Here is a 10,075-nt window from a genome sequence, read left to right as displayed (position 1 = left end):
AAATTTCTCGTAACTGTGGAATATTGGTCTGGTAGTATTTCTCATCTCAATGTTGTATGATGTTCTAAACTCAAAACCCTATTTCCGATTGATAAAACAAAAACAAAAATTGATTAAACCAGGTTTCATTGTATTTTAGAGACACATCTGCATCTTTTGCACATTGATTAAACTAGTTATGGGGGCAAATATTGTCGTAAACAAAAAGTTTGTAGAAAATGCCCTTGAAGCATTCATGGTTTCCCACCAACATCTGCATAAGTTCATATTTACTTTTGGTTATGGATGTTTGAGAGGAACACTATTCTTATTAAAAGCTAATTGAAAATTATTACACTGATCAGCCAATTCTAATGCTTATATTATAACTTTGCCATGAACATGAATCCTCTGAACACAACAAACTACTTTGAGCCCTCAATGCCTCTGAACACAACAAATGAATCTGTATGCTCCCTGCAACATCATAAACCAAAAGAAAAAAAGAATTAATAACCATTAAAAGGAGATTAATTAATACTATAACCAGTATAACATACTAATGAAGACTGCATTTCGGAACTTACTGGGGCTATATATCATGATCAGATGTACAGGCAGGTCTCCTTGGAGGGAGCTGCTGGTGTGGCGTTCTCTGCAAATCAAAATTACTTTCTTTATTGTTCAATTTTTTTGATAAAAACTAAAAATGTATCGATCTATTGATCCAACGCGCAGTTATAAACCAACTAGCTCATAGTCTAGTAGTTAAAATTTTTTGTACCTGCAGTTTTGGCCGTAAGGTCTCCACGGCTGCTGTTGATTTTGGATTCACCCCTGCACCTTGCTGTTCCACATCCGTGAATTTTTTTTTAAAAAAATTACAAAAGAAGAAAAAAAAAAGGATAAAAGAAGAGTTATTTTCATTTTTGTGGGGATTAATACCTTGCATAGTGCCCAATCTGCTGAATCAAAGAAGGCACGTTCATGATCCTACACACAAGAAATTGAGAGTTTTGTTCTTTACATTTTAATGCAATAACACAGGAAGTGCCTGAACTTTGAAATGTTAATTAATTTACCTTCGAAATTAAAGGCTTCTTCTTTGGCGCAAGTCCTCCATATTTCTGGACAACTGTTGACGCCTGCAATTAAAACGAAAAAGAAAACTGCTATAGTCAATAGAGATTAGCGAGCTTTTATCCAGACACACTTGGTAAATTACAAAAGAACAGTTTAGAGGTTAAATGATCAATCATCCGAATAAAATATTTGAGTGTTATTATTATGGGTCATCGGACTTTTTTTTCTCGGGTGTGTAGATAAATACTCTTAATTATAAATTTTTTTCTTTTTTTTGTTCACCTGAAAAGCCTTTTAGAATATATGTTTAACAGAAAACCCTATGGATCAAGATTCATGGCCTTTGAACAAACAAAAAAGATTCATGGCCCATAAATTATAAATATGGTTTGATGGGCCATATTCTGCGGTTAGCAAATCAACGGGCCTTAGAGGCAGGCCTGAATCAATCAACAATCGAAACGGCCCAACTCTTTGGCTGTGGCTGGTCAACACAAAAAGTCAGCAGGAGCGGCAGCTAGAGCTGTGGTAGTCTACGGTCATGTTCATACTTGTAACTACCGTTGCTGCTGCCGACATTTCGGAAAAAAGTAAGACGTACGTTGGCGGATAGACATATTCTCCTGTCGTGTCACAACACTAGCCGTTACTTGTCAAAACAATCCTTTACTAATATCCTAAATGTGGGTCCCTTTTTATTTTTTCTATCCTATGCATCCACATACACCCAAATCTAAATTGCATCTTCGGTCCCAAAACGGTCTAATTAGAAATTACAGATATTTTGGGATCACAATTGCAACCCTCGTATTTGCTTTTGGCACAACACAAGAGCATCCAATTTTATGCTTAATGGGATTAACCAAAAAATAAAATGGTAAGTGAATTTCTAATAGCCTCGACAATATTCATGCATGGCCCATTAATATTTCTGTTTGTACCGTGCTGTGTTCCATTTAAACAAGTTGAGCTTGCGTTGTGATGTGCCGGCCTATTCCGTTTCACATCTTTACTCAACATCAATGTTTTTCTTTTTCAAATACTATGACTAATAATCTCTATATTCTGTCTAATGATTTATCTTCTCAATAGTAAAAGGGATTTCAAATTCAAATTTGCCATAAAAAGTAAAAAGCAGACACTTAACGTGAGTTTCAACCTTACTCATTCTCCTGTTTTATAACGAGAAAATAGAGGAAGCTGAACTAATTATTTTTTCCTTGACTAAGAAAGATAATTTTTTGGGGGGGTATTAAAGAAAAGAAAAGGAAATGTAGTAAAAACATAATTAATAAAATATCTGCCACCAACTGAATTTAATTAAAAATAAAGTTTGCAACTGCCTGCCAAGTGTATGTATGGCCATTGATTCATGCAGCAAGGACAGCCGGATATGGCCATCGAAGCTCTTCTTAATTATACATTTGAAGTTTGAACCGACACCATGGAAATTGGAAGTAGTCTATGGTTGTTAACAACATGTGTGTGTATATATATATATATATATATATATATATACTCTCTGAATTTATTTGTTTTATTTTATGAGCTTAATTTGTCAAAACTCAATATTTTAACAAAACAATAAATTAAAAAGAATAATTAAGGGAGTGTTAAGAACAGAGCACCTCATGGTCTTGGGCAGAGAAATAGTCTTCTCCTCTGTTGCAATCCGCCATCTTTGGCTCTCCTGCAAGATCATCAATCACACAAGTCAAAATCATGGGACCAAAATTAAGAACTAGCAAAACAAAACAAAAGGGTAAACAAAATTTGACATCATAATGACAATTAAGACATGAAAATTAGAAACAGAAACAGAGGAGCGGGGGGGCTAACAAGAACAATGCAGAAAGATTGCAGAAACCAAAAATGGGGCAGGAGGAGTTTAGAGTGGGTTAATAATGTATATGGTTTGTGAATGGCTTTATATAAAGCCCAAAAAGAGAAAAGAGACTATTGGAGAAGGATAGAAAGGGATCTTGACATTACCTTGTGGAAGAGCAAAGTGAGAGATGCAACAGAAATAAGGACAAGTTGCGATGCGAAAAGGAACCCAATGAGAGAGAGAGAGAGAGAGAGAGAGAGAGAGAATGGGGGTTGAGTGAGCAGGTAAGATAAGAATGTATTTGTATTTATCCCTGTAAGTTGTGTCCTAGTATTTAATTTTGATTTAGAGACGAATTTTTCAAACCAATAAAGTTTATCGAGGAGGGAGATACGAACTGGAGACATTGTTAAACGCTAATGAAAACTTAAAATATATGGTAAGTAGATAAAAATTAGAAACTATATCTCTCCAATAAGGTCATACAAGATAGCGTGGTCGGGGTTGAAGTTCATGGAAGGTGGACAAATTCAAATGGGGTAGGAGAGATTAGGAGACTGGAAATTTTGCATACTAAAAAATCATCATAAAATTTAGAAAATAACCAAAATGAAAAATATAGATATGGATAACTATTGGGCTTGTTGGGATATCACCATCGGTTGGTCCTTTCTAAATTTCTAACACACACACAAACTTTACTTACCGACAACCACTCTTATATTTTATGAGTTTTTGTGCATTTTTTGTTTTAATGCAAATTATTATTCATTATCATAAGTCCATAGCCCCAAAAAATAAGCACCAGTTTCTTCAAGAAATTTCAATATTTTAGATATCGCAAATTGTATTTTAAATTTAATTAATACTGCGGTAGTTCCATCAGATCTTTATTGAATTTGCGTTTATGTCTAAAACTACGTTATTTGGGCATATGTAAATGGTAAATAATTAAACTCTAAGCTCAAATTGCTTTAATCCTTACGCTTGAAGAAATAAGTACAATGTTCACACACAAGAAAGAAAGAATGAGTATAAATCTTTATTTCCAGAATAAAAAAATAAAATAAAATAAAATATCTGAACTTGATAAAACTTGTGGAAGTTATGAACTCATGGGAAAGTCAAAACCCTCATAAGTTTACAGTTTATTTATTTATTGCAATTCATTAGAATTACGGTTTGAAATTGAAGCTAAACCAGTCAACCCAATGCCTTAATTTCTTAAGAAGGAAAAAAAATCATGTTTACCTAATTTTGATTGTAACCGCAACTACCCTGCATTGTTGTTGGTATATATTAAGCAATTGTTTGTATTAAAAACAAAACACTTTGCTTTTTAATTTTAAATGATGTTGAGGGACGGGAATTCGAACTCATGACTTCATATGCAAAAATAACTATAGTCATGTGTAAATTTATAATTAAACTTGCATTTGGCAACAATTAACATATGATTCAAAATGACTACTTTTATTAAACCTTACGGCTCATTAATAAATATTTCTTTCTTGGACCGTCTTTCCTTTATTTGTACAGTGGAAATTTTCTTTTCTATTTCCTATTCTGTAATTTTGAAAAAAGAAAGACTAGGGACTACAATGCTAGCCATATAATATTGGGTGTCACTATCAATTTTCTTTTCTTTTCTTTTTTTTGATTGCCCCTAAACCTTAATTTCTCCCAAATTGGTTTGAAGGGAGACGTGATGGCTGAGGTCACCGATTTGAAGCTTGTGTTCACCCAATGGAATTCTTCGGATCCCAAACCGGTCCACAACGCTGAGGTGCTTGCACACATGAACAGCAATCCTGACCCGTTTCTCCGACCCGGCTGCTATATGGATCTTGTGAAAGCCCATCAGCTGCTTGCTGGAGGCCCATTTTCCATCTGGTGGGCTTGTGAACACCAGAAGAGTGTGGGTCCCATCCATGGACCCAGTGTTTTTAACATCCACGTGTACGTCCAGGGGGGAGAGTGCATTACAGTCCGCGTGGCTCACTCTCACAGCTTTGCTCAGCATGGTTGAGTTTGCGGTGGCTTTTAGGCTGGTGAGAGGCACGGAGACCAATGTGGGCCCATGTGCCAGATTGTGGGCAAAAGTTGTGTAGCTTAGGCCCAGACCAAATGGGAAGACAACTGGGCCTCTGTAGAACCTGTAGGTCCTGCCAGGGTAGCCTCTTGCTGGGTCTGCCCTCATGGCCATATCTGTCATTGGCAAATGGGTTACATAGTTTTGGGGGTACCATGTCATGGGAAGCTTTCCTCCTGTACAAAACATATAATAATTAGTCCGACGACATTAGTTTTCACTTTGTTGAAAAAGATAAAAATATGTGAACAAGAGTTTGTTGTACTGTCGTTCTTACCTGGGTTTGTGGTCCCAAATAGAACATCGGCTATGGCAGTTCCTCCGGCTTGGCCAGGGTACCCAACCCAAATAATAGCGCTAATGCGTGGATCGTTCTTTGCGAACGTGACATCAATTGGGCCACCAGACATCAAGACCAAGATGGTTGGGCCTCTAGAGGCCCTGGCCACTCTGGACACTAGCTCTTGTTGGTGTCCTGGCAAAAGGAGACCGGCTCGGTCTACGAATTCGGCTTCAATGGATTGGTCAAGGCCCATTACCAAGACAGTTGCATCAGCCTGTCTTGCTGCGGCCTCAGCAGCACCAAATAGTTGGTTTCCGTTGCAATGAACATCTGTGCACCCCGCTTGGTGTATGGTCCTTGTGTACCTCCCAATTCCTTGTAGGGGTGTAGTGTAACCACATGCAACACCTGCATACAATTACAAAAATATCCAAATGGTTTAAAATTTAGATCAATGTTAAAGAAAATTAAGCTAGAAAAAAACAAATTACTAGACTTACCAGCGTAATTTCCAATCATGGTGACAGTAACATCAGAATTGGGCCCAATTACTGCTACTGTCCTATGGCGTCTGGTTGAGAGAGGAAGTGAACGCCCACGGTTCTCCAATAGAACAATGCCTTGCCTAGCAGCTTCAAGGGCTAGCTGTTGGTGGGCCGGGGTGCACACGTCTCTTGGGCCTAGGTTTCCGTATTGGTGGGCCGATGGTTCGCCGTCGAACATACCCAACCTCATCTGGACCGTCATCGTGTTTGCTAAGGCCCAGTTAATTTCAAGCTGGCTAACGAGTCCCCTTCTTACGGCGGCCTCAGTATGGATTGCGAGGAACGGCCCACAGTCCAAGTCCAAACCTGCTTTAATTGCGTCAGCGGCTGCTTCTTCTGGTGTCCTGGTGTAATGTTGCTCGTCATATAGAACACCAACTGAATCACAGTCCGAGACAATATACCTATTGGACCCAAAAAGTTAATTAGAAAGAAGCTAAAAAAAAACAAAGAGAAAAGTGTTCCTAGCTGTATGAATCAAAAAGACTCACCCATTAAGTCTCCATTGGCCACGGATTGTGCCCTTGAGGAGATCAGGGTCAGCACAAGTAGGCTTCCCATTCACCTGGTTGTAGGAGCACATAACACTAGCAACATTCCCTTCCACCACACAGGCTTTGAAAGGCACATCATATGTGTCCACCAAGTCCTGCTTGCTAACCTGCACATGTCACACGCAAAATTATCACTCTAAAATATTGACAGTCTGATAACATAATATATGACAAGACGGATTAGAGAGCTAAAGATTATGTTACCCTGGCATTGAAATGGAAGCGATTGACACCGTTCCAGTTGTCGAGATCATAGGCAGTGTAATGTTTGCAGCATGCAGCAACCTTAAGCCTATTGCCAGCTCCATCACCTTGGAGCCCCTTGACGTACCTAGCAGCATACTTAGCAGCCAAGACAGGGTCTTCACCAGGAGTCTCTTGGCCTCTGCCCCATCTTGGGTCACGAAATATGTTCACATTTGGGCTCCAATATGTCAAGCCAGCCATCCCTCCATTGTACATTGCCCTTGCCTCATCAGACACCACCTGCCCAGAAACCAAATATTTTAAAATAAAAAATATTATTCCAATTATCATAAATTAATTTCCCTTCTTTCTTTTTCTTTTTCCCAGTGATCGAGACTGGGACATTATTTTCCTGTAGTTGCCATAAATCGAAAATGGTCCAGTTTTAGTACATGTAATTGTATATAAATCCAAGATAAAGATTCGGCAGGGTCACATGGGACCCAAAGAACCGAAAGTAAATTTTTGCACCAAATTAGGGATTGCAACTTGCCAAGTTGGGCTCATGAGGATGTCAAGATCGTTTTGGGTCGCTTGGCTCATGATCATGATTTTTCTTTACAAGCAATATGATATTTTATAAAATAAAATAAAAACTGTTATAACGGATCAACGTACTCTTAATCACGATACCTATAAGAGATATTTAGTTATATACCTATTTTAAGCACTAAAACTATAAATAAACCATACACCATTTAATTTCTATAAACAAACTAAAAAAAATTCAAAAAATAAAAGCTGACCTTATTGAATTTAATTTTGATTATTAAATAACTTTGATGCCCTATTGAGTGTTTTGGGCTTTTTTATGAGGTTTTGGGGTTGAGTTTGTTTTAAGAAATCAATGGTAGTTTTGTAAATTAAAAGAAGTTAAAAGCCTTTTTGTTATGTTGTAAATAAGCTTTGAGTGTGTTTATAAAGTCCATTTCATATAGTGTTTTTTTCTTCTTCAGAATTTGGGCTCCTATATTGAATATAATAGTGAACCTCCCTATTTATAATTAAAGATTAACTTCGAGATGATCGTCTTATCATTATTTAATCCGAAGCATCTATATACGTCTAATTTTAATAGGTACCCTTTCTATATGTATAGACCAAGAAGGTGGGTGGACCATTTTCAATAATATATTGAAAAGAACTAAATAAACAAGAGCAACAACCACAATAATTAACCTACTGAAAATGTCGTTTATTTTGTTTGTTCATGGCATCATGGGTTTTAAGGACTAAAATCTAGCTTTGCTATTGCTAGCTAGTCAAAGGTCATTATCATTGCGGCCGCTATCCAAATCATGAAGAGATGTTGAATTTAGGTAGCTCACGGAACTTCCAATGCAACCACTATCACCCAAGTATCCATGCAAATTGTACTTCTATCTTTAGTATGACTAATCCAAATTAAGCGATGAAGTTGTTTTCACCAACAGTGTGACATATCATATTATGACACAGTTAATTAAAACTATGAATTAGTAAGTCATGTCAAATTATATATAACATATCAAATCTAATATGTATAATATACCAATACTCGTTTACACCCCATTAATTTAATATTATATATGGATCACGTGGTTGAGATAAAAGAGTTATGGGCTACGGAACCCAAAAATGATGGAAAATATATATTTTTATTTAAAGACTTTATTACCTCCTCTTCTTTTTGTAATTCTAAATTTTATACTAATCAGAAAAGATAAAGGAGCAAGAATAATCCTCACCCGTCCGATTTCCTGCCAGAGAGATTCGTTGAAGGAAGCAGCGGTGGTGATGACTTGAGGGAAGCTGGTGGCCCCAGGGAAAGCCCCACCAAACTTGGTTCCAGGGCCCACATTGGATACACCATGAAGTGCTTCAGACCACCACTCGTAGCCCTGAATGCCAAGCCTGGGCACAGCAATAGCATTGTTCACCAGCAGCCTGATCTTCTCCTGCAATGTCAACCGTCCGATCAAGTCCTGAACCCTAACATGGATTGGCACCGTCACCCTGCAGAACTTCAGGCCTCTGGTTATTGGGTTGTGAGGGTCACAAGCAAAGGGTGGACGAGCATGGACAACTCCAATGGTGCAAAAAGAAAGACACAGAAGAAGAGAAACAAGTGAGAGAAGCTTAGTAATATTGTATGCCATATTAAAATGGAATAATGTGGGGAGTTTTTTTGTTCTTTTTCTTTTGTTTTGCTCTATTGGGTTTTGTGTGTTTAGGCGAAAGCTTGGCGTAGGTATTTATACAGAGAGAATTTAGAAGGTTGCGTTAGAAGGATGGCTATGATGTGGGAAAAATGAGCGGAGAGGTTTTTCATGATTGAGTTATTTCCACGTAGATGATGCGATTATAACTTTGAAGCTAACCAAAACAGAAAAAAGAAAGAAAAAGAGTGTGTGTGTGAGAGAGAGAGAGGTGAGAGAGTGTGTCAGTGCAACACGCAGTTGGCAATGGATGGTCACTTAGGCTAAGGGGCTATAGCTATAGTTAAAAAAGTATATGAGCCATGACCAACCATATAGCAAAATGGGCAATAAAGGACATACATCAGATTAGGTCATAAAAATTAAGAAATATTGGGATCACGGACTGGAGAATCTAATTTCTCTTTTGGTACATTCTCTGTCACATTGGTCTTTAAAATGTTTAAATAAAATCGAAGCATAGTTTGATAAAAAGAAAACAAAAATTTACAGGGATTGTGGAGAGAGAGGGAGAGAGAATGGTTATGCAATTTTTTCAACAGAATATCAGATAACTCTCCCAGAAATTATTGCCAAATGAAAGGACACATGGTGACTAAAATCTTGGGTCAGTTACTTGACTCAGTATATGTATAATTTTTGCAGAAACAAACATGGAATAATTTCAAATATATTTGGGGATAAAATGATCAAAAAGGACATATATTTTGTTTGCGTGGAAACTTTTCTGTGTTAATAATGCAGTGTTTAGTCTGCGTCGTCCTCTCCCACCATTGGAAACTGACTTTGGTTTATAATTATTTCACAAAAAGGGAGGAGGATGCAGAAGTTTTTCATGCTCGTGACTTTTTTACCTGTACGCAGACTACACGAGAGACAATAGAAAGTCAATCTCGTGACTGTGGCTTCAAATTTCTACCAGCGATGAAACAAAAACATTTGTCCTCTTGTATCTTTATTTTGATCATGTGAAGTACATAGTTACTTACTCCACCAAGAGCAAAATTTTACAATGTATATGCGTTTTATAAAAAAGCTCGTAAACATCTCTTCGATATCATTAGGTATTTCGACTAGAAATATCGACAATGTATCAAATACTTGCAATTTTTTTCCGGATAGGTTTTCCAAAACGTATCTGATATATATACATATATATGTTCATGTATATAATATGATGTAATATTAGGATGTGAAAGCTGACAGATAAGCTGAAGATTATTCTGTGGCGTGCTGTGTAGAATGAGAATTATTTATTTATGAGGAC

General features: G+C 37.2%; 2 protein-coding genes across 3 annotated transcripts; both read right to left on the bottom strand.

Moving 5' to 3' along the window:
* On the bottom strand, window positions 209-3,180 carry LOC18792050. Of its 2 annotated transcripts, none has more exons than XM_007225991.2 (7): window positions 3,055-3,180; window positions 2,691-2,752; window positions 1,062-1,124; window positions 925-972; window positions 764-826; window positions 567-634; window positions 209-456 (listed from the first exon to the last, which is right to left on the bottom strand). In XM_007225991.2, exons 2-6 carry the CDS (start codon window positions 2,739-2,741, stop codon window positions 572-574), a joined length of 288 nt encoding a protein of 95 aa, XP_007226053.1. In that variant the 5' UTR covers window positions 2,742-2,752; window positions 3,055-3,180; the 3' UTR covers window positions 209-456; window positions 567-571. The 2 variants fall into 2 exon arrangements, with proteins under 2 accessions (XP_007226053.1, XP_020415765.1); XM_020560176.1 differs by lacking the exon at window positions 3,055-3,180 and adding an exon at window positions 2,902-3,013.
* LOC18788559 (putative beta-D-xylosidase) lies at window positions 4,345-9,023 on the bottom strand. The gene is made up of 6 exons (XM_007225606.2): window positions 8,338-9,023; window positions 6,569-6,850; window positions 6,302-6,471; window positions 5,766-6,214; window positions 5,260-5,673; window positions 4,345-5,158 (listed from the first exon to the last, which is right to left on the bottom strand). The coding sequence occupies exons 1-6, from the start codon at window positions 8,746-8,748 to the stop codon at window positions 4,557-4,559; spliced, it is 2,328 nt and encodes a 775-aa protein (XP_007225668.1). The 5' UTR covers window positions 8,749-9,023; the 3' UTR covers window positions 4,345-4,556.

This window comes from Prunus persica, chromosome G1 (assembly GCF_000346465.2).
Source record: "Prunus persica cultivar Lovell chromosome G1, Prunus_persica_NCBIv2, whole genome shotgun sequence".
Taxonomy (NCBI): Eukaryota; Viridiplantae; Streptophyta; class Magnoliopsida; order Rosales; family Rosaceae; genus Prunus; species Prunus persica.
Note: the sequence above shows the minus strand (reverse complement) of the source record. Positions and strands in the feature narration are given on the sequence as shown.

Excerpts from the sequence above, each read along its gene's own strand:
- LOC18792050 (XM_007225991.2), bottom strand. The coding sequence starts at position 2,741 with ATGGCGGATTGCAACAGAGGAGAAGACTATTTCTCTGCCCAAGACCAT. Across the intron at positions 1,125-2,690 it reads TCTCTGCCCAAGACCATGAG|GCGTCAACAGTTGTCCAGAA; the intron begins GTGCTCTGTTCT and ends TTTTAATTGCAG. Across the intron at positions 973-1,061 it reads AGAAGCCTTTAATTTCGAAG|GATCATGAACGTGCCTTCTT; the intron begins GTAAATTAATTA and ends TCTTGTGTGTAG.
- LOC18788559 (XM_007225606.2), bottom strand. The coding sequence starts at position 8,748 with ATGGCATACAATATTACTAAGCTTCTCTCACTTGTTTCTCTTCTTCTG. Across the intron at positions 6,851-8,337 it reads TCTGGCAGGAAATCGGACGG|GTGGTGTCTGATGAGGCAAG; the intron begins GTGAGGATTATT and ends GTTTCTGGGCAG. Across the intron at positions 5,674-5,765 it reads CATGATTGGAAATTACGCTG|GTGTTGCATGTGGTTACACT; the intron begins GTAAGTCTAGTA and ends AATTGTATGCAG.